Source organism: Boleophthalmus pectinirostris, unplaced genomic scaffold, assembly GCF_026225935.1.
Source record: "Boleophthalmus pectinirostris isolate CB_2022bp ecotype Guang Dong unplaced genomic scaffold, ASM2622593v1 HiC_scaffold_2, whole genome shotgun sequence".
NCBI classification, from domain to species: domain Eukaryota; kingdom Metazoa; phylum Chordata; class Actinopteri; order Gobiiformes; family Gobiidae; genus Boleophthalmus; species Boleophthalmus pectinirostris.
In genome coordinates this window covers 25,439,880-25,465,177 of record NW_026571152.1, presented here as the reverse complement: position 1 = coordinate 25,465,177, position 25,298 = coordinate 25,439,880, and the positions used below count along the sequence as shown (strand labels likewise).

General features: G+C 37.9%; 1 protein-coding gene across 1 annotated transcript in view; it reads right to left on the bottom strand.

Moving 5' to 3' along the window:
- The window catches only part of LOC110169334 (septin-7-like), a 33,902-nt gene that overhangs the window by 3,586 nt on the left and 5,018 nt on the right, over positions 1 to 25,298 (bottom strand). Inside the window, exons 2-10 of the mRNA XM_020934858.2 lie at positions 24,969 to 25,068; positions 10,790 to 10,896; positions 5,289 to 5,389; positions 5,083 to 5,217; positions 3,813 to 3,930; positions 3,639 to 3,731; positions 3,172 to 3,268; positions 368 to 419; positions 74 to 199 (exon numbers count right to left, since the gene is read on the bottom strand). Of these exons, the coding sequence (XP_020790517.2) occupies positions 74 to 199; positions 368 to 419; positions 3,172 to 3,268; positions 3,639 to 3,731; positions 3,813 to 3,930; positions 5,083 to 5,217; positions 5,289 to 5,389; positions 10,790 to 10,896; positions 24,969 to 25,068 (929 nt within the window). The remainder of the gene's footprint in view (positions 1 to 73; positions 200 to 367; positions 420 to 3,171; positions 3,269 to 3,638; positions 3,732 to 3,812; positions 3,931 to 5,082; positions 5,218 to 5,288; positions 5,390 to 10,789; positions 10,897 to 24,968; positions 25,069 to 25,298) is intronic.

The window sequence follows — 25,298 nt, the reverse complement described above, 5'->3', positions numbered from 1 at the left end:
CAAGCTGAAAACTTCTACAACAAACACTGTAAAGGAAAAAGTATCAGTACCAGTAGATGTTTTGTTAACATACTTGGTTAGCTGTCCCTTGACCTTGCTGTTGTCCACTCCATTACAAGTAACTGCAGCAAGCTTCTTACTGCGGTAATTTTCATAGTGGACATTGTTGGTGACGTCCTTCAAATTCTGCATATGGGTTCTTGACAAGATAGAAGATGAAAGAGTTAGTTACTTTTTAAAAACATTTTAAAAATTAAGAAAGCACAACATATAGTCTCCATACTTGGAAAGACATTCAAAACTGTTCTGTTAATCTACAAGTGAAGCTTAAATTTGTTTTTTAACAGAAAGGTGACAGTGGTCTCACCTGATCAACATGTTGCGCAGCACAGTGAAGTCACAGTGTTCCCCGTTCTCCACTGAAACACACAAAGCAACACAATAAGGAGAAGGAATCACATAAACAATAACATAATAGTAATGTTTTCATGGGCTTTCAAAGGTGACATTTTTACATTATTGTTATTGTTAAAGGCTCAAGAGACAAAGGAGACAACAAATTGGAATTTTGTCATACAGTATGTGGGTACTGGGTAGTGTTAATATAATGCAAACAATAGTGTTTATTTATATCACAGCGACCATGAGTATATGAGTATACTTAGTTTCTCTTTTTGGTGGTGAGAGTTGGACACAAGGACAGTGTTAGAGGCTCAGAGGGATTCTGGAAAAGGACAGTGGATTGTGTTGACGTTGACGATGTGGGTATGTGGTTCATTTCTCCAGTCGTCTCCAGCCTGCATGTCATTGGCTGCCTCCACTTCACTCTTTAGCACCTTACCATTGATGAAACTTATGTGGTCCCGCCCCTGGGGCTGCCAGGCCAGCCACTGACCTCGTGTCTCTTCTAGAGGAGGGAGCTCTGACGGAGGGGAGGGGTACGGGGTTTGAGTTACTGTCTGTACCCACAAGGGGCGAAATCTGGGTCTGGAGCAGCTGGGTTTAAATTTGGATCCAGATAAAGCCCAGATTTGGCCCAATATAACATGACTAAGGGAGAGTTTTAGAGGATCTCTTCATAACCACCAGGCACTGGTCTGGGGAACAAGCTGAGGAGCTCAGAGGTCAAGCTACATGAAAAAGTGTGCGACTAATCTTTAACTTGTCTAAAAACACCTGATGCACTTTTGTGTTTGTATCCATCATGAGCGCAGCATGCCACCGCCCATCAGGTGTTTAAGGCCTTTTTATGAGCAGAGAGCATGTGCATAGGCATGAAACGTGCTGAATCTTACATCTAAATATCAATAAAACACATGTTTAAAAGTATTTTAACTAATGTAATGTAATGATGTACACAAGGAGGTACATGCCCTTCTGAAAACTATTGCCTGATGAAGCTAGAAGCAGTGCGTTAGGGAGTGGATCCCAGTCTTTGATACCCAGGTCAAAATCCCCCAACAACATCATACAAGCCAGGCCACAGTTTGGTCTTGTGATGCTGTAGAGGGTCACACCGGAGGAGCAAAGATGGGACCCCAGATTAGAGAGGAGGGTCCAAAGCAGCCTGAGCAGCAAACAGCCTCTACTTTAGTCCAGGACGAGTTCAGCATCAGACCTGGGACAAACCACTAGAAGAGACTTTAAGTACAAGCTCTGACTGTTACAGCCTGAGTCCTGTTATTAGACCCTGGACAGTGGGTAATAACACTTTGGCGTCCATCTTAATTGCAGCACACATAACTTCATAAAAGTTGCACTAAGCTCAGGTTTGTTGCCATTAGATCTAATACTTAATACCCAGATTGCAACAAACCAGACCCATAATCACTGATATAACAACAAGAACCAGAACAAGAATTGTTTTCAGAGTTTCAAAAATTACACATTTGGATTGTTTCCCAACTCTTTGCCAAATATTGATCAAGTCTTCCCCAAGTCTGATGTATGTTGGTTTGACCATCAGCTTAATGACGAGACAGCACAGCAAAAGAAAGTGGGAGTGACCAGGGTAAAGGGGGGGACGCTGGGGAAGGATGAGATTCAAATCAAGATGGTTGTGTTTACCAAAAATGCCCTCTGTCAGACATGGAGAGGAACAGACAAAGAAAAAAGGAAAAGAGAGAAAAGAAAATAATAAAAAGTTGACAGACCGATCACTGGTCAAACAAAGAACAACACGTCACTAATACTGCAATATAAATATACTCTATAAAGTAATATCAGAAAGGACATACTGTATATATTTTTATTCACTAATACAAGCCACGTGAGCCTTTTGGTTTTCAAGCTTTTCTCTTATTGTAGACCAACAGTAAGTATTCACAGTAGGCACAATGATCCTTTATTTTCTATCTATAGATACTACAAAAATATATCAAAAATAGGACGACCCTTCTTTTCCAGAATCCCTACTACATCAAAACCAAAAAGTGTGTGTATAGACATTGAGATGGGACAATGTGATTGGAGTTTAAACTAACCTAAACACCACCTTTACAAACCCTCACTTTAGAAACGTATTTTGTGTAGTTGTTGGCATTCAGGTGTAAATCTTCACTGCGATAGCTGATTTAACGCACTCTGCCTGGTACTGTTTAAAATATTCAGTAAACAAAGAAAAAAAATCAATGTTTTGTGTATCTTGTGTACCATTTACCAGTTAACTAGTTAGGGTAAAGAGAAGAACACACACAACTAGACCTGTCAGGATAGAAACTTTTGAAGCACAATATATTGCAATAAACAAAAATATTGAAACTACTGTATGCCACTGACTCAATAACAATAATGCAAGATAATCCTTGCAAACCATTTTTGAATAGACAGTATCATTAGAAGGCCTGAGTCGCAGCAAATAAAAAGAATGAATCAATAATTTGCCATAGCCACTTATGGCTATATAACCTTTTACAGCTAAAATGTTATTGTGCTACAAACAAAAATACACAAAATCTCCTGACTTTCACAAAAAAATTGTACACATGATAAATATTGAGCCCCAAAATATATTCTTACTTACAAATATCTTTCCACAAATTGCTCTGCTCAAACATGCAGCAATCACACACGTCCTGTTTATAGATTTCTAAGATTTTTTCCTGTGAAGGTTGTAAATAAAAGCAATGTCTTTACTCCTACTCACAGTCGTGCTGACAGAACAGTTCATACCTTCAGCCACGCCCCACGGGTACTGGCGACCTCTGACTTTCTTCCCATTCACTTCAATCACCACATTACTGCCGACTACTGCCAATGGCATCTTCTCCTGGGATACAGAATTTTAATGTTAAGAACATATTTAAGTGAAATAAATATGGCTTGGTTGAAGAGTAATCTACACACTAGAGATCAACCCTTATGTTTCTTACACATGTAGTCACATTTTGTGCAGTTATGTCTTCGCACTTAAGTGTTCTAATAAAGTTTCACGCATATTCTTTATGCAGCAGGTCAAAACAACTATTGAAGTGTGCTGGAGATTTAAGACTGATAACCAATATGCTCAAAAAGGGCAAATATCAGCCAAATATATTACCTAACTCTCTACTCTCTGCTCCACACTATCATAAATAATAATACACAACTTATTTTGTTTGTTCATGTGTCAGTACCAGTTCACTGCTTTTGTTCAATACCTTGATTTTACGAATGAGCTTGTTGTCCTCATCGTCTTCTGTGTCTGGAAATTCATAAATCTTGATCTTGTGTTCTTGTATCTCTTTCATTATCTGAAGAAAGAAGATGATACATGTGAAGTTAAATAATTTCAATAGCACACAGAGATGTTCACTCTTCACTCTCCAGCCCACCTGCTTTTTGAACAGTTGGCACTCTTCAGGGGTCAGGGTGTCAGCTTTGGCGATGAGTGGGATGACGTTGACTTTATCGTGGAGCCTCTTCATAAATTCAATATCCAGTGGTTTTAGCCTAATAAGTAAAAATATGTATAAACACTTTGAACACATAATTCATATAATATTCCACCACAATTATGATTCTGAATGTAGAATTACAGTGGCCTATATTTTAAAAATCAGTTCCATAAATCAACAGCAGAGGGCGATGTAATACCGTCTGTTGATGAGTAGCTTACATAGATATTGGTGTGGATATGCCTTGTTGGTGCAGTTAACAAAATAATAAATACATAAATCAAGCAAAAACCTGCAATTGCAAATGTATGAACATAATAGTCTTTGGTCCCCCTATTTCAGGGTTAATTTCACCACAGTAGTAGGCCTAAAGAGAACAGTCCCTGGAATGCACATGTAAACAGGAGCAACAGACCAGCTGCTGAGAAGTTCAGTCAGTCCCACAAAGATTTATGAAGGATGTGATAAAATGCGGTCATAACAAACTATAATATAGGAAGGAGACTTGGTTAAAACTTTTCCAACCGCAGAATATGCTTCAGAATTCACTAGTTAAGTTTAATTACATTTAAATATGTTTATAGAGCAAATAGGTAAATTATCTTTTCATCTCCTGTTGGTAGAAAGAATGGCTGGACAAGAAGCCTGCTTCACTCTCTGCTCTGATTGGCTGGCTCAGTGATGGAGATCCGGAGCCTACAGAGCATGAGCAAAACGGCTTATATAACTTTGTGGGTCACCAAAAAAGGAGCTGGCAGCTTCCTCATCTCTGCCTCAGACAAGTGCAGACTGGGAAAATAAAATTAGATTTAGCCTCTGCCAGTTTAATGAGGAGAGAGCCACAGCAGTGAACCAACAAAAGTCTTTAAAATGTCTGTTGGCCAGAAGATTATGATCTACCTTTTGTTGGGTACATTATTTCTATCAAAACACAAATTGGCTTAGCACTGATACATAAATTGTTATTGTAATATTTCAAAAATATTAAGTCATGTTTTTGTGCACTTAAACCAATTAACTTGGAAGTTTTTCAAAATTAACTATGGGCAAAAAGTTCACTTATCATGTTATTCACCTGTCAATGGTCAGAAGAATACATTAACGTCTTCTAGATTTGGACGATATTTGGACTACTATAATGTCCCTATTGTTGCATGAAACATATTATAGTTGTTATATTGTTATAGGATTTGATTTGCAGACCTACCCGTGTCCGGAAGGTGCGATGAAATATAGGCAGCAGTGGACTCTGTTATCGGGCATTGACCTGCGGTTGACCCTGGATTCTGCATTGAGGAAATCCTCACACTTACTGTCAATATAGTTTATGACTGGCTGCCAGCTGTGGAGCAGAGATAGTGAGTTTAGGCAGAGTTTAGGATAGAAAACAGTAGATTCCACTAAAGCACTCACCAGTTACTGTTGTCCACAGCATCTCCAAAACCTGGAGTGTCCACTATGGTCAGGGTCAGCTGGACACCGCCCTCTTTGATCAGCACTTTGGACTGCTCTACCTAAAGTATAAGTAATACGTGTGAGTGGATGAATATCATAAAAATTGCATTGGCAGAGGTTTTCATTGGCAGAGGTTTTTGTTAGGTGCCAGTTTGCAGCTAATCAACATAATTATATTCTGTAACACTTGCTGAACATTAACACTTCACATCTGAAATATGCCCACACAGTCCAGACTCCATTTTGAGTGACGTGCCATTATGCTGTACTCCTACACACAAACTGTTGCTCCATGTGTGTCACTAATGCAGTGTATGGACTAAAAGTATTTGCAATGTGTAGCATGCATATATGAATACAAATGTGATATAAAATGCATATAATTATAAGAACAACATCACTTCATTATAGCATTAAAGGGCCCATTATACACTATTTTCTTGCAAACTCTGTTCCACTTTGTGATGTAATGTGGTAATGTATGCAGATTTACTAAACAGGGGAGACTCCACTGCATTTTTAAACTCCATACACATTCACTGGAATCATTTGGATGATTTCAGCCCTGAAATTGCCAATTTCTACTGAACTAAAGGTAAAAGGTACTTGAGAAGTACCACTACATGACATCATAAGTATTTTGAGCTTTGTAGATGCAGACAGACAAATAATCCTTGGTCCTCAAACATGTGTGAATGAAACAAAACACAATTCAATGCATTCTAACATGGCTTAAAGTTCATATGAAATAATTTTGTGTACTATAGAACCTTTAAAGAATGCTTAAATTCAGAAGGCGAATTTCATCACAAGAAAAATCAAGTACCCCCCTTATCTGTTTAGTAAATCAGATACTGTGAAGGATTTGGTAAATGCTTGTCTGGGAATAATAAACTGAAAACAGGACTGTAACTGGTCTCATTTTGCACAAGTAGCTAAACAACAATAACCCATATAAGTCCATGTCTTCCCCTTAAAGACTCATGACTCCCTCCAGCCTTCCTGCCGTTCCCTTGCTCCTCTGCATACTTTCACAAGGCCCACGAGTTATTTTAGGATCCCCCTTTAACTCAAATTGCAATTCTCTAACACAAACACCCTGCAGCCACCATGTACCCATCTATCACATATTTCATGGGGTCCAGCATAGTCCAAATTGACTTTGCCCCCAGACTGGCTGTTATTGTTGTAAGTACTTGAGCGTTATATGTCAATCACGTCTAAACCAAATGTTCCATTATGAGACATTTCTCTGAATAAAATATAACTGGAAGAAAACCTCAAAAATGTCGAAAGTCTCAGCACACCATCATTTAAGGGAAATAAGATCCGGGGAATGTCAGAGCGCGACAAAACACACAAGATTGTTCTGGAGTATAAATACTATAGCACAGACCACAAGTCCCATGGCAGACACACGTTCACACACTAACTGCTACTGGTTTGTGAGTGTAACTTGTGCTATGCTGTGACTGTGGGGTTCACATGAGGCGTGATGTTAGCAGCGGAGGCAAGGGCAAAGTGGAGATTAGGGTTTAATATGATTTGTTCCCAAAGAAATAGACAGCATAATGCAAGCAGCCTGATGTAAAGATCAAAATATTTGCAACAATCTTTGATAGGGATGTACCAATATAGATACTAGTATTGATTATCAGCGCCGGTATTGAAACATTAGCTGGATGAGGTATTGTTCCATGATATTGATCAGGCAGATAACCTATTTGGGTCTTTAACTTGATTTTGGCCTAGAATGTCTCATAAGTTTAAACTTTTATTGACAAAAGCTGTTCAATAGATATTTGAAGAATAAATCTCTCTCTTTTTTGCAATAAGTTAAGGAATTAAGTGCTATTTTCCATCCCTATACTGGTACTGGTTAATATAAAGGAACTGACAGACACTTAAGTTAAAGTATTGAAAAAAGTTGGATTGATGCATCTTTAACTATGACCCATCCATTCTACAAACAATCACAGCTTAGTTAATATTAAACTCACCCAACGCCTCATTCACAAATACTGTATTTAGTAAATGTTGCCCGAGTCATCCACCTATATAACAGTGACATAATGGTAGGTAGTATCTGTGGTAAGTCACAGATGTCACTGTTCATGTACCATTCTGGTATGTTTTAGTAATTTTTAAAGAAAACTCACGCACACTGTCTCACTCTTGATTTTTGTTTTCTTGGTATGACATTTTGGTCCCTCAGACCTTCCTCAGGTGGGAGTTTTCTTTAAAAACAGCTAAGTACCTCTTCTCCAGTGCACCTGTCACCCAGTCAGGTGTACAGAGTCTACACAGAAACGGTATGCTTTTTAATCTTTCTAAAAGAAGAGAACTTCACACATGAGTTTGTTAAAAGGGATGTGCTGGATGAAGGCCAAGTGCCGAAAAGTCATTGATGTCCTAATAAAATTCACAATTTGCAAGTAAAACAATGTGCAGGATTCTTATCTGTTCATAATTAAAATCTATCAAAAATGTTATGGGTCAGAAAGTGTTTTGCCCAAGGACACAACAACAGTCTGTACCTTTAGAAGCAGGAAAACACTGTTCAACTGCCTCTCCATCATCCAAATAATTACCCACCCCTTGGATCAGTGACTTGTGTACATTGAGATGTGAAATAACCATGAAACTTTCTCTGTCTGATACAGAGGAGAGTTAATAAGTGAGTTTGGGTGGTGTTGGGTTTCGTGGGAACATTCTTGCCCTCCTGCTGACCCCATGGTCCAGTACACATCACAGGATCTCTCAGTCTGGGCACTGTTCATCGGTTCCATCTCTCCCTCCGTCTGCACATGCCCAGTACCTCCTCCTCCTCTCTTTCACACTCTCCATCATCTTTTACTTGAGCTCTTCTCTAAACATCTCTCTCTCTCTGTCATCATGACCATAAAAGGACAAAACCGCTCTACTGGTGCATCCCGCTCTCCACCACACCACAATCCTATTACTTATAGAGAATCAAAAAGAAAGACATGTACATTCCTTAACAACCTCAAACATCCGTATGCATACTAATACGCATAGTTGATAAGATGTTGAATTATGGGTCACTTAAATCCCATAATCTATCAAATCTATTGAACAGTTCCTCAATCTAAACTCAAAATGTCCTTGGTAATAAAAAAGTTTAGTTAAAAAAAACAAAAAAAAAAACATGAGCAACATTTTGGATGAGGAGACACTAAAACATCTCCATCAAAGTTAGACCAAGACTCTGCACATATTAGTGATTTTTAAAGTGTGTTCTCATCTATCTAAATTACAAAAGGTCATACAGTGTTAGTGTAGTGGGGTGGAAAGGTCAAAGTTCAAAAGAAGAGGGCATCTGAAGGGTCTTTGATTGTTCTTGTAATGGACACACTTAACATTCTGTAACATCTCTTAGAAGCAACATCTGACATAATGAGATGAATTACTGATGTACTAGATGATAAACAGTTAAGCACGGCTTTACAACATGAATGCAGCTGAACCTTAATCATATGCATTGTAACATTTAAAGCATTCACCATTACGTCTGTCCATAGTTTATATTTTGTATTCTTGTCCATTTAAACTGCCCATATTACGCTATTTTCTGATCTATGTCATAATGTTGTTTCCTCATCAATAAACATACCTGGAGTCGTGTTTTGTTTCATTCACACATGTTTAACACACAAACCTTGCATATTTAGTTCTTCGCTTAAGACATTTTGTTCCACCTTGCATTGTAGTAATACAGGAAGTGCTCCACTGTGTTTTTAACTCCATACACCTTCACTAGAATCAACAAAAAAAGGTGACAAGAAGCTGTTGGATTTAAAAACTACAGCTTCAGAACATCACAAGCTGGAGCAGAGCATTTTGAGCTTTGGAGATGTAGAGAGATTAATAATGCAGGGTTACTCAAACATGTATGAATGAAACAAAACACAACTCCAGGTAGGATTTGGATGAGGTGACAGCATTCTCACACAGCTAGAGGCAATTCTGAGCAATATAGGACCTTCAAGTCAAGACTTTTGTTTATTACTACTTTTTGTTACATGTTTGCGCTAATGACCAGGAACCTAGAGTTGACTGATAATGGCAATACAGTCTGATCTGATGACAATACAGGACAGAGACAAATGTGATCATATCATAACAGGAGGTATCATGCTTCTTGGAAAGTATGAAACCTTGTGGGACAGCTGATGTTAAACAGATAATGCGGGTACCAGACCATTTTCCAGAGTGAGGTGATTTGTATGGAGGGAAATACTGAATACTATTCAGTACAAGACATCATAATAAATTATGTTTTAGCAGGCACGAAGCCAAGATGGGGATACAGAGTGGATTTATGGATGTAACAACAGAATGAAATGTCTGTGTCAATGTGATGGACAAAGGTGAATAGTATGGAGGTAGACAATATGCAGAGATGGGATGCACCAATCCAATACTGGTATTGAATATCTGCGGTGATACTGAAAAATTTGCTGAACCAGATATCAGCTTCCAAATACTGATTCAGCCAATATCCTGCTTGAGCCTATAAATCACATGTGTCAAACATAAGGCCCGGGGGCCAGATCCGGCCCTCCAAGACCTTTAATGTGGCCCTTGGCTGATTTTCTACTAAAATATTTTTATTATATTTTCTATTAAAATATGGTAATTTTCTGCGGTGCTGAGCATAGCAGTGTCTCCAGCGTTTCTGTACGTGGCCCCTCCCACCAGAGCAGCACAAATGAAGACTTGTCTCTTTCCAAACGCTCTTAAAGGACAATTGTTTTGACTGTTGACCGTGACACCCTCATCAGAAAAATGTCCAACATGAGAAAAGTGGAGCCGAGTGCAGGATTTTCCCAGAAAAATTGACTTATTCCTGTTTGCAGACAAGTTATTGTTAAAACATTGTGTTGAAATTGTATTTTTCTTTAAGTTTCAGGTTGTTCATAATATTATAATATTATAATAAGAAAGAGTTCATCAGTTAAAAAAGATTTCTGTGATTTGCATTTCTCTGCACAAATATTTGAACTTATTTTTGGGGTTTATATGACATGAGTTTTCTGATCCGGCCCCTTTAGGATCAAAGTAGGTTGGATACGGCCCCTGGACCAAAATGAGTTTGACACCCCTGCTATAAATTGATGTAAGTTGTATTGTTGTAAGACTATTTCTGGTAGTTGGCCCAAAAAGTCTCAAAATGATTTTTTATTTACACAAAGTTGTTCTGTAGTTACCTGAGGGTGAGAGATAAACAAACTACATAAATAGTACCTAAGAATACGACCTAAATAGCTGCATAACACATTTTGAACCGTTTTTCTTATTTTTGTTTAAAGGACATAATAGCTATTTTCAGTCTCTGTGCTGGTATCTGTTGATATCAGGTATTAGTAGATAATCAAAGCAATAGTATGGAAATCTGTATCTGCATTGGAAATGGTGAAAACAGCAGTATAACCCACCTGTACAGTCTTCTTGATGCGCTGTGACGGTCCGGGGTAGTCCTTGGAGTAGAGATCCGTCAGGAACAAGGAGTTGATGAGCGTGGACTTCCCCAAACCAGATTCACCTGAGGACAAAAAACCCACAACAGCCAATTATGTCATGTTTACTTTGGAGCAGTTTCACAAACAGCTGACCACACGCCGGGCCCCTCCTCTACAGCTGGCACACTTACATTCAAATCCTCACAAAGACTCCTCTATGCATTTGTACACACAGCCCCCAGCACACAAGACAAACTGCATTCATTGTGAGTGAGTTAAGAGGTCACTGGTTTCATTGGTTAGAATATAAAACATGTCTGCTGAGCCCCACTGTTCTCTTTTCATGAGCTCGCCCCTCTACCCCTCTTCCACTGCACTTATAAATCTTCCGGTTTCTTTATTCCCCAAGCCAACTTTCCATTCTCTTCATCTGCTGCTGTTTGGGGCAGACAAATACACACAGTTGATGTTGACTTGACAAATGCGCCCGGCCTCTTTAAACAAACATACGCAAGGCTACAGTGATTAATTGTTAAGCATCTGGTGGAGAACGCAGAGGTGGCTAGAGGGCAGTCTAACCTGATAGGACCCCTCATCACTCAATAAAGTTAAGGGTGGCCTGAGAATGCATTGGAAATATTGTGTAAAAATATAAACTATGCAATCTGTATTACAACCTTTTTCAGATTAGTTGAATATATACAGTATGTATATAAACTGTGTAATTTGCTTTAAGTTCCTACTAGTACATTACACAAAATTGACACTTGTGAGCTTAAAGCCATGTTAGAATGTTACTTCATCAAAGACATACTCTGAGTTCTGTTTTGTTTCATTCACACATGTTTGAGTAATCCTGAATAATTAGTCTGTCTACATTTCCAAAGCTCAAAATGCTCAGTTCAACCTTGTGAAGTCACATACTGGTATTTTTCAAGTTAACAGCTGCCTTTTACCTTTTGTTTAGTAGAGATTGGCAATTCCAGGGCTGAAATCAACCAAATGATTCTAGTAAAGGTGTACGGAGTTAAAAGTTTAAAAGTCAAAAGTTTAAAGACACTGTATTATCACATGACACACAAGGTGGAACAGAGTGTTTTCAGTTTGAGAGAAGAACTCAGCCTAAATATACAGGATTTGTGTGTTAAACGTGTGAATGAAACAAAACACAACTCCAGGTATGTTTTTTTTTATGAGGAAACAACATTATAACGTAGATCAGAAAATAGCGTAATGAGCCCTTTAAGATAGTAATTATGGCCAAGAAATGTTGTAAGATGATTTGATGACCTTACCTATTTGTATTGCTCATAAATGAAGTTAAGTTATCATGTTGATTTTACAAAAAAAAAAAAAAAAAAACATTATTCACAATCTTTTTTGGTTCGGTAAATTGTCCAAACAGAAAGCTGAATGAGCTGCTCGCTTTCGATTGCCAGATAGAACAGCTAAACCCAACTTATTTGTTTTTTTTCATGTTTGATGTAATAAATAAATAGACTTAAAGATAGAATAGCTTTAAATAGTCACCAGACTTCGCTTTCATCTGTTAACATAGTGCATGGTATTTGTTTAGAAGCCCATATGTGACACATCAGTCCCTGTTAACCTTTTGGTGATGCCCATCTTGACCTTTAACCCGAGACCCCCCATGTGAGTTTATAGAGAGAGAGCAGGTATATTCGTGAGTGTGACATATGGCCCCAGCCTGCCGAACGCCTGCCTACTGTTCTGATAGACTTTTTATAGGGTTAACAACACCAGGCGGGTGTACAATTACAGAGAAGGTTTTAGCCACCTCCTGCTACAGTTTGCCCAGTCCACAAAACCCAAAGGCTGTTTAAACAGACAGCAGTATACATAGGCCTGTCACGATAATTACTAAACTGACTTATCATTCAATATATGAAAACTGCATCAGTGGGTAATTTGTGGTTATTTCTTGCCTATATCATAAAATTTGAGCCAATGAATAACTTCTATGACTCATTACAGATGCAAACTAAGTACTAGTGTTTCATTCTGCTGTTAATTTATTGCAGCTCATATTTTTTGAAGCGACATTTAAAATTTAGAATAGTGTTTGTGGTTTAAATCTGCTCTTGGATTTTTGTGTCAGGGATAATTTAGTTTCAATAATAGTGTTTATCATCTATATATTTATTTCAACAATATATCTTACTTCAAAATGTGTAATTGTGACAGGCGTAAGTATACAAAGTCATGCCAACTCTCAATGAAGTGGCATTGCTGGAACTAGATTCATTGATGTTGGTTGAATGTTGTGTGTTTTGGCTCCTGCATGTGTTAAAATACCTTGACCAGTTCAGTTGCCAGCTCAATAGACTGTTCATCATTGATTAACCACGCCAACACAACAACAACACATTATTGTCAATGAACAAATATCGAATCATCTATAGTTATATAATCCAGCAGTTAAGACGAAAGAGCCCGTATTACGGTATTATTTTCTGATATGTATAATTTTGTTTCATCATCCAAAACATACCTGGAGCTGTATTTAGTTTTTTTCATACATGTTTAACACACTTAACTCTGCCTACTCAAACAGAATACACTCTGTTCCACCTTCTGATGTCAAGAAGTGGAAGTTTTCAAGTTGACAGCTACCTTTTACCTATTATTCATTAAAGATGGGCAATTCCAAAGGTGAAATCTAATTGATTCTAGTGAATGTGTATGTTGTTTAAAAACACAACCCCGTGTCTGTTTTTGATGAGGAAACAGCAATACAACAGAAAAAACCTCAGGAAACAGAGTAACAAAAAAATATAATAAAAAAATATAATTAAAATCACCATTTAGATTTGTATATTTCAGGTATGGTCCCTTCATTCCTCAACACATCATACATTCTTCACATAGTGTTTAAAAACTTGTTTTCAGCAACACTTGTTTGGAACGATGAACATCTAAAAACAATCTTTTCTCATCTTGAGAGACAATGACACGTACCCCAAGCCTCACTCCACAGCTGGAGGGCAGAATGTCACTAAGGACCCCAGGTACGGTCAATACACTTTAAACTGAGGGGCTTTTTCTACTAGGAGATGTGAGACAACAAGTAACTTTACCATGTTGGTCGAACAAATAGAGTGATGTGAACAGCAAACAGGACCACTGACTCTTCAACCTCACACCAGCCATGTGACCATCACTCATTGGCTGGAAATGTCAATACTAATACACTTCATCAACATTACTATATGACTTCCATTTCAGAAAGTGATAATGTGGTGCATTGAATTTCAAACAAAAGTGGCATTTGCTGCACATTTAATGGCAAAATCTCTCAGTTTTGATTGATGTTTAGGGAGTTACAGCAGCAGTCTGAACCCCTCGAGGCTGGGTCCATCTCCATTAGCCCCCCTGGATGAGTTTTAATTAAATATTGACTCCACATGACAAGTGTGAGCTCAGAGCCAACTCTATACACACTAATGACATAATGCTGTGTGATGGACGGATGGCCCTTTAGCTCTGATGCTCATCCTCCATAGTGTACATATGTGCTAAGCTGCTGCAAATCAGAATGTATCCCTGACCTCACTACATTTTTTATTTTCACCAGTTAACTATTTATGCAACCCAAGCTATTTATAAACTCATACAGGCCCCAACAGATAATCAACCATTCAAACAAGATGTAGAAACAGGGCAATTTAAGATCAAATGTCTGTCAAGCTTATTTTAACAATTCTAAAAATTGTATCGGATACTTTACTTATATCTGTAGAATGATGTGACCCCTGCATTTGACCCATCCTTCAATGGTGCATGGAGCAACCTGTCAGAAGCAGTGGGCAGTGGCAGAACAGTGATCAGAAATCCACCTCCAGACTTGAGCTAGATTTGGCCAGGATTATTTTGGCTGGAAGTTCTGCGTATTGGTTGAAGATCAGAACATCTGGACAAAACTATAGGGAACTTCATTTTGAAAAGCCTATGCACAGACACAAACTGATCAAATGTGTATGTTTACAGAGCTGCTTTAGATTGCAGGGAATGAAAAGCACAAGAGTGGACACAGAGGGTTTCCCATGAGATTCCTGACATTCCTCACCCCTATGGTTTGTCCTGCCCTGAGGCCGCAGCTGCCCTCTCACATCCTCCTGACGGGACGGGCACACTATCCCAACAAATACACACAATCTGCACACATATACATACACACACACGCGCATACATACACACACAGAGACACACACATGCAAGGCCCAACGAAAGCTCAACCACAACGTGTGAAGTGAAACATCTGGCTAACCACAGCGCTGACGAGCAGACAGACAAATGATGTGGCAGTGTGTTTGTGAAGTGTGAGTTAGGCTATTGTTGAGCCAGACTGGGGCCAGAGGTCAAAAGTCATTGTTTTAGGAAAGATAAAGATCTGCACAGACAGCACGGCTCATGAGTCAGTCCAGATCTCCTCATGTGTGGTCAAACTACACATGGTCAGCTTCAAAACGCTATAAGCATGTTTAATACTGATAAGAAAAGTTAGACATTAAAGGTGCATTTCTGGTGGAGGGTCTGTCACCTGCTTGTCTCAGTGGAGATGTTATTGCTTAGGCTGGAATGTTCCATCGTATGGTATTAAACAACCAGTATCTATCTATTGCTAAAAAATACAATAATTCTCTTTTTGAACAGGGGTGCCTCTCCACAAATCTGACCTGTAATATAGCCTATAGTTGTCTTCCTTGAAATAGAGGTTTAATCTCTACTGTGGAACATTCTAGACAAAAGCAATAACATCTCCATGAAGACAAGCAGATGACAGACTCTCCACCAGAAAAGTTGCGCAATGCACCTTTAAGACTGCCACTGTTTATCAAAAAAATTAAATAATGATCAAATATTTAAACTATAAAAGTCAGACAAGGGCCAGGAAATAATTGATGTTGGAAAGAATTGGGATCTGGGATGTTTTAAGTAACTGTGTAACATATAAAGACTCCAGTTACAACCAACTCAAGAAGACACAAATAATAATTTTTGGGGTGAACATTTAATCCCAATCAAATATATAATCATTGCGTTATAGAGTGCAAAAACATCTCTCAGAACACAATGCTTCTTACAGAGCTTTTTTGTGTCTGGACGGCAGAATCTTTTTAGACACCTAACGGAGCCTCAAAGGGACACAACCTACTTCCGCTTGGTTTGAAAATTAAAGTGTTGGGGTGAGACCTAAATTCGAGAAAATCAGCACGTGCCAGGTCAGAGTCGCCATGTGGGTCTGAAAATAGAGTGAGGAGGAAAAGAGAGGGAAGAGGATAGACTGGCCTGGAGCGGAGTGACGCAGCGTGCACCAACATGCTCATGGGACCACCCCATCTACACAGGCCTGGCCTGGTGAGTGCTGGGCCCACAGGCCAGCATCAGTCTATGGGAAGAGGACAGCCAACCGCACTGCCCAATATGTACAGAGATAATGGATCTTAGATAGCGCTAGTGATGTTACGATGTGAAATTATGATACCAAAAACCAACAACAGTGAACTCCTTAAAGGTGCATTGTGTAACTTCGCTGGTGGAGGGTCCATTACCTACTTGTTTTTTTCAATGGATATGTCATTCCTCTGTCTGGAATGTTCCACAGTATGGCATTAAACAGCACTACATTTTTTATTCAATTCATCTCCACAGATTTGGCCTGTAACTTGGCCTGGTTTGGTCTCCGTGAAGATAAAAAGGTTTAATATCATATTGTGAAACATTCCAGACAAAGCAATAACATCACCATGGCACTTGACAGACCCAGAAATCTTACACAGTGCACCTTTAAAATACGTATCCATTCTTATTAGGGATGTAACAATAACCCAAATATTGTGATATCATATCATCAAAAGTTCCTTTGTTTAAATGCATGGTTTTATAGTAGCAATAGCTTAAGAACATCGGAAACTACATATCCCATGATTCATTTCAGTGCAGACAGCATGAAGATATGTTTTTTTACTAGAATTCTTGAGACTATAATGGAATTAATTCACGTCAAAATCTTGTCAAGGTATTTTAAAAGCAAAAGTGTCCTATCTACAATTATATTAGCCTCTTCAAAATATTGCAATAAATATCGTACCGTGAGATGCATATCGTGATAATATCGTACCGTGAGATTTGAATATCGTTACACCCCTAATTCTTATGTGACTGTATTACCGTGGCTTAACACACAAATACAAATTTATATTTTCAACATTTTTCACCACAGTTTTTAAGTACTTAAAATTATTGACATTATTTGACATCCTTTGCCAAAGCAGAGACAGAATCAAGCACAGCAATCACGCTATAATTTAACCCTGTCCGCTTTAATAGTCCAAAACACAGACATGGATTCACTCCAAAAAGGACATGCACACACTCGCCCATATGACACACCTAATATTGCAACAACAACCTGTAGTAAACCAGAGTTGGGAGAAATAATAAGAAGCTCACAGCAAGGAGGTTATGAGTTCAGTGATTGTGAGATTGAGTGATGTTTTACCCTTGTTACTTGGATTAAAGGCATATGAGGGAGGAAGAAAAAATTGGAGTAGAACCAGCTAGTCTAGTGAAAAATTAGCTACAATAAAAGAATGGGATCATACGCTTTTCTGTATAGCCTCACTGACAGAGTATATTTGTGTACATTTACTTAATCCACTAAGACCTCCTCCTTCTGTGAGGTCAGTGGATAAAGTGGAGAGTCTTAAGCCTGTCAGAGGGACTATAAGAAATAAATCTGCCTGTGCCCATATACTTATCTTATACTACTGAGATATGATGAATACTCCCTCCTGGACTAAAATGTTTTTGATTCAAGTTACTGCTGCTCTATTTGTAACAGAATTTATTCTTGTAAATTGGAAAATCTGGTTTCCTCCATAAAGTATATAGTACAAGAAGCATTTATTACTAAATCAGATCTGGAAGAAAGAGGTGAATGCAGAGCGCAGATTGACTGAGCATTGGCGCTCCACACCTGCTTCACTTCACATCTGAAAAGAGCTGTTCTAAAGATGTGCACACAGCGGAAGATTCATGCACAGGAATATTAACAACGTTACAGAGGGGTTGTAAGAGCTACGGACTAGTTAGCAAGATCTGAAAACCTTATTCCTCTTTGGTAACACTTTATTTTAGGGTCCACTTATTAACATCTAACTAGCAGCTGATTTGTATGCATTGGTTAATTTGGTGTTAAAGATGCACTTTGTAACTTTTCTGGTACAAGTCCAGCACCTGGTTGTGTCCATGGAGACAGGCTAGGGAGATTGCTTTCTTTAGAATGTACCACAGTATGGCATTACTCTTGCTCATTATGAAATTATAAGTGTTCTTTACAATAAAACAATATCTTGAAAAATATGTATTTTCCTCAAATTAGACCTGTAAATTGGCATGGTGCTCATCTCCATGGAAATACAGAAGTTTAATATCATAAGTGAAAAATTCCAGGCAAAGCAACAACATCTCCATGGTACACTCCAGAAAGTTACTCAGTGCACCTTTAATTCATTTTTCCTAATAAAATGACTATATTATAATATGATATGAGGACCACAAGGAGTTTTTTATCCATTAATGCTTATCCATGTGCAAATATGTATTATTACAAATTAATTACGAATTAATTGGCAGAAATAAAAGAATGTATTAATGGAAAAATGTTAGTAAATGTCTAATTAGCCACAAATTAAGTCTATGTGCGGTCATTAATGAGGGTTGAATCAATCCTAATTAACATCAAATTAACTGCTTACAAATATACAAAACAGTAGCTAGTTAAATTTGAATATGGGTACCCTAAAATAAAGTGTTTGAAAATCAGATGACGTAAGAAAGAAGTCATGTAATTTATTCATCTACAAACAGGAAATCTATATACTCTGAGACATCCGATAATCGAATCCATACAGCTAAATGGGAATGACATGATGCCTGATGTGTAGGGGGAAGTCTTTTGCATGGGGTAAAAGAACTCTAATAGCAGAACCAGCATGAGGCCTCTCAGTGCTGTTCTTCTTTATCTGATGGTAAACCCTGGGATCTGGACTCTGAGGCTGTGTAGACCTGATCTTTCCAGGAGATCCGATTCCCTCTGCCAACTGCACAAAGAGAGCCGGAAACAGTCTATTCCCTTTTGAGAGAGCGGGATGGGAAAGAGGACGAGGGGGCCAAGAGAAAACAACATACACTAATGAAGTAATTTTTTTCCTTCATATCACACATTGTATATTACAGCTCTTGCATGGCAATACTATCACTTAAAGGTGCATTCACGTAGAGGGTCCACCACCTGCTTGTCTCCATGGAGATTGTATTACTTTGCCTGAAATGTTTCACAGTGTGGCATTAAACTTAACATCTACCATTCATTCAGTTATGGATATTTTTATTGCTCAAAGAACTCCTAATTACATCATCATAGAGATAAGAATATAGAAAAGTTACACGGTGTACTCACAACCCAAATAAACAGCAAAAGAAGGGAAAAAACATAAGGAACTGGGCTAGTTATTGCCTCCTACCAACCCCAAACCTGGCTAAATAGAGAAAGCCGCTTATGGGAGGGCATCCTGCTCAGTGCACACCAAACAGTCTGTGGTTGGAAAAGATGGCACTGCATACAGAAAATGCAAGTTTAAGCATGAATACATTCTTTCTAAATCATTAAACTAAACTATTAACTCTTCATTATTCATTGGACTCTGCTCTGGAGTTATCTGTGTGAGAAAAGTGTCTTGTGTTTATTTTGTGCACCATCAGCGCTTCTCCTTCCCGGCAGTAACAGTTTTATGAAGACAGAGTAAGTTGCAGGAAAGTACAGCTGGATGCCATTAGAAAGTGCTAATCACCAATGTCTGGCCCAGAATATGAGAGCTCATCCTTCATCCTCTCTTATCTGACGGGCTTCAACTCTGTCTCATGTCCCTGTCTGGGGGAAATACCACACAAGCAAGCCCTGCAGGAAAACTATGGTATATTATAAAAGGGCTACTACAATAACAAATGTGGAAGAGTGATATATATATATATATATATATATATATATATATATATATATATATATATATATATATATATATATATATAGCTACTAGGGATGCACCGATTGGTATCGGAACTGAAAAAGGATAATTACAATACTAAGGTTTTAAGTATTTGCCAATACCCGATATCAACTGATACCAGGGCAGAGACTGAAAACTGCATTTTGTTTCCTTTGAACAAAAATAAAATAAGAAAAAACTGATTAAAATGTGCTATGTATCCCTTATTTTTCTCCAAAGTAACAACAGAACCACTACTGGTAAATGTTTATTGAACATTATGGACCATCACAATATATCGAATTACAAGTCTCTTTGCTTAAATTAAGAGTTATAGTGCAGCAATATACAGAGGGAACTACATAACATAGGCCATGATCCTTTGCTCCATTTCAGTGTAGACTACATGAAGTAATAACATTACTAAGCACTTTTAAGCCTTGGTTCTTTGGATTAAGTCTTGTCAAGGCATTTTAAGAGGAAAAAGTAGCATATTAACAGTTTTGTTAGCCTCCACAAAATATCTCAATAAATATTGTACCATGAGATGTATATTGTGAAAACATTGTACTGAGAGATTTGGATATTGTTACATCCCTAATTGTGAGCCTCACCACCATATCGCAAACTTTCCCACGATATCGCAATAAATATCGTATCGTGAGGTTCATACCATGACGATATCATATTGTGAGTATCCTTACACCCCTCGTAAATAGTCTTATTACATCAATTTATATGTCCAACCAGCCATGTGCGGATATCAGGTACCAGTATCAGATTGGTGCATCAGTAATAGCTACTTAAAATATCACGAAAAATGCATTAAAAATATACAAATGAAAGTTGCTCATTTGACCAGCTCAAATCCTATGGTACTATATACAAACAAAACAAACAAACAAAAAAATTTCCCCACCACTGCAAATAAATTATACACATGATAAATACTGAGAAATATAATACTCCAGCTTTCACATATAGAATGATAAGCAGGCCTACAACACCACACAACCCTGCACACATACTATAGTACACTGTAATGCTAAAGGCTCAATAAGGCTACTTTTTTTCTCAGCGACAGCCCCTGATGTTTTACAGCCTCAGCTTCCAAGCAGGACTTCCTCTCTTTTTGACTCTGCAGGATTTGATTGGGTTACCTGCTGCAGGCCTCTCATATTCCACCATCTGTCTGTTTGAAAACTGCACTGCAACAGATTTGGGCCTCACTGCTTCTGCGCTTTCACCCCAATCAGAGCCAAGTACAGCAAAAAAGAGGACAGAACAAGAACAATGTTATTTCCAGCATTCAATAAAGCTCTATGATTTTTGAAGAGGTCAGCAAAAATTAAAGCTTCCTGTTTTGAAACCCGCGAATACATAGTAAAACACAGATAAATTGTGAATATATTTTTCACTACTGAACTCTGACAAATTTATTGTAATTTCTGCTCACAATACACTCTGAAAATCCAAGCTGTCCTGTAAAGAGCCCATATTACGCCATTTTCTGATATATGTTATAATGTTGTTCCACCTTGTGATGTCATGTGGTAATACAGGAAGTGCTCCACTGTGTTTTAAACTGAAGTTACAGTAAAAGGTAGCTGTTAAAACTACCACTTCATGACATCACAAGATGGAATTGAGCATTTTGAGCTTTGGAGATGTAGACAAACTAATAATGCAGGATTACTCAAATGTGTGAATGAAACAAAACACAACTCCAGGTATGTTTTTGATGAGAGGAACAAGATTCTAACATGGCTTAAAGCTTACAAGAGTCAAATTTGGTAATATAGGATCTTTAATGTATAAAACACATGGACCATTTGATTGTTACTTTCTACATTTTCCTCAATCAATCACAAAGAATGACAAAACTTTAGTATGATGGAGATGTCGCTGCTCAATTATCAGGTTGTATTTTGACAGATGATTTGGATTCTGTATCCCTCTCATATGAAGTTCATTTGAGCTGGACTATGCAGGGACAGGAGCCAAGAAAACCAGGAAAAGACACAGTGGGCCCCATATGTGAGCAAGCCTGACTTCTTAACCATTCTGCTTTTCTTCAAATCTTTCACTGGCTTTTCAAACTCAAACTCATAGTTCTTCAGTATTTAACAATCCAAAAATAAATACATAAAAAAGGTTGTTAAAGGTCCTATATTACGCAAAATTGACTCCTGTGAGCTTCAAGCCATGTTAGATTGTCATTACCACCTCAGAAACATACTTGGCGTTATTTGGAGGATTACTCAAACATGTGTGAATGAAACACATACAGTTTGTCTCTGTCCCCAAAGCCTAAAATGCTCTGTTCGACCTTGTAACGTCATGAAGAGGTAGTTTTCAGCTGCCTTTTACCTTTTTCAGTACAGATTGAGAACTCCAGGGCTGAAATTACCCAAATGATTCATATGAAGATGTATGGAGTTTTAAAACAGAGTGAAGCACTTCCAGTATACCACAGGATGTCACAGAGTGTTTTCTGCTTGAGAGAAGAACGCCGCATAAATATGCAGCATTTGTGCGTTAAACATTTGTGAATGAAACAAAACACAACTCCAGGTATGTTTGTGATGAGTGTTACGACCCAGCTCGTTTGGGGTGAGGGAAGTAACAAGAATAAAACCAAGATGTAAAATGGAATAAATTAAGTAATGTTTAATTAACAGGAATGTAAAGGTAAATTAACAAAACACTAAAAATATACAGAAAACAACCTAAACTAAGAAACAGAACAACAGAATAAACAGAGTTTTGTGCCAGAAAAGGGGTCACGCAGGCTTACACAAAAACAAGTGGTAAAACTTAGGGACACACACTAAACTAAAACACAAGTTCCCCAAATTAAACCACATAAGCCCATTATAACACAGATCAGAAAACAGCGTAATATGGGACTTTAAAATGAAAAAAAACTTTACACCCCAAATCTATGACAGTACAATCACTATACACCACAGTGTGTGGATCTATAGACCATTATCTAACACTGTACGCTTCAAAACGTCAATGCAGCTCCAGTGGAAGGCACATGTTTCAAAGTGACACGGCCAAAAGCATCCGGCTCTGTGCACTTCCCTCTCTCACCTCATTCATTCACACAAACGGACACTGTGCAGTGAATCAAACCAAATATGTTTGTGATTCCAAACCACAGGATACATCCAGTCACAGCCCTTCAAGGATGCAGTGTCAGCACATTTTTGGACACTTTTATAACCAAGAATTTGAATATTTTTTCAGGAAATGAAAAAAAAAAAAAAAAAAAAGAAATGTGATATGTAGTGAAAATACAGCATGTGGAAGGCATTTTGTTCATCAGAGCTAAATAAACAACTATAGTTCAATCAAAACCAAGCCAGCTGAAGATTCAAAAAAGATCAAGGGGATAAACAAATAATTAGTTGCTTTATAAACGGATAAATTAGAAAAATAAAAACATCACAGTTGCAAATTGGTAAAACAAACATCCATCATACTTATCAAAACAATAAAAATGTGTTTTTTTCTTAAACAGAAGACATAACAATGAATAATAATTCATAAATGCACAATGCACTCTGTCTATTTTTTTTAAAGGTAGGTCAAATACAGAAGCAAATAACTAAACTTCCCCACAGAAATAACAAAGTATTAGGTCTGCCACGATAACAAATGTTGAAGTATGATATGTTGCTGATTTAAATATAGATGATAAATGATAATGTTGAAACTAAACCAAGAGCAGATTTAAACCACAAAAACTATTCTAAATGTACAATATTGTTAAAAAATCAGGATCTGCAATAAATAAATAGCTGAAAGAAACACTTTAGTACTTAGTTGCATCTGTAATGAGCCACAGAAGTTGTAAATTCAACCTTTTACGGCTCAAATCATATTGTATAGCCAAAAAATAACCAAAGATTTCCCAGTAGTGTAAAGAAAATGTACACACAATAAATACTGATCGCAAAAAAAATATTGTTCCATCTGTCATGTTTTGAACAAGAAGTCAGTATAGTAATTATCGTGACCTACAAAGTATAGTAAACCTGTATAGCAGAGGTTGGGACTTGGACTCGAGTCAGACTTGAGTCACTATTTTTAGGACTTAAGTCCTGGCTTGATAAAATGGACTAAGACTTGGGACTCGACTTGCACTTGAAGGTCAGTGACTTGGGACTTGACTCAGACTTGAGCCCTGTGACTTTAGAAAACTTGAGTAGCACTTTTAAATCTGTATTCTTTCTATTCTGACCATAATGATTCACTCTCAGATCTTGTCAAGACATTTAAAGGAAAAATGTGCATTTCTACAACTCTTATATAATATAAATACTCATATATAAATATACTATGATTTTATAAGTACAATTTATCCTAAAACTCATATAAATTGCAAAACTCTAAGCTATATACTTTGGTATACTTTTTGGTATGTACTTTGACTTAAAGACTTGAAATGACATGAAGCTCAAAGCAGACGACTTGGACTTTACTCGGACTTATGGGCCAGTGACTTTGACTTGGGACTTAACTCGGGCTTGAGGTCAAAGACTTGAGACTTACTTGAGACTTGCAAAACGACGACTTGGCCCTACCTCTGCTATATAGTAAAAATAAGTATGTGTTTGGCCATGACAGAGCTGGATCATTGCATCCCTACACAGCGTCCAAGTATTTCTGAACTACCCTAAATCTGTATTACCCATGAATGAACACAACCAAGACAGATAAAGTATTTGAAGTATACCTTAAGGTACAGTAAACTTGTATAGTAAAATGAGGGTATGTGTTTAGCCATGACTCAGGCAGGTCTCCATACTCCCCCTCGGTCCTTCACAGATGTTACACACAGGTGCTGTTTAACATGTCAGCGTGTCACGGTGAGCAGCTGAGTGCGCTGGATGCCTCACACGCTTTGAACCTGCTCTGACCACTCACAGACAGCACAGAGGAAAACAGTCCTGTGAGGTGTGAGGGGGGCGTATGTACTGTAGAGACAGGTGTGCCTTTAAAACCTACACAAGACTGTCTTGCACCCGTTCTTTTTCAAGTCCTCACTCAGGGTCACATGTTTGGACACTCACCTACAACCATTAGCGTGAACTCGAACCCCCTCTTCACGGACTTCCGGTACACCTGGTTGGGGAGGTTAGCGAAGCCCACATAGCCCTCCAGGTTCCGTTGCTAAAGGGAAAAGAAACATAGCAGTTATAAACATGTTTTAGACAGCTTCAGTAAATGTTAACTTTGAACTACTACTGCTCAGTAAAATCATTAAAAAAAAAAAACAGCATATTTTTTAAGCTCATAAGTTATTAAAAGTATGAGGAAATACAGATGGTTCTTAAGATAAAAATCCTTAAGAACATTCCAGAAAGCTGTTTCAGTTCAAGGTTATGCCCTTCTGTTCCACA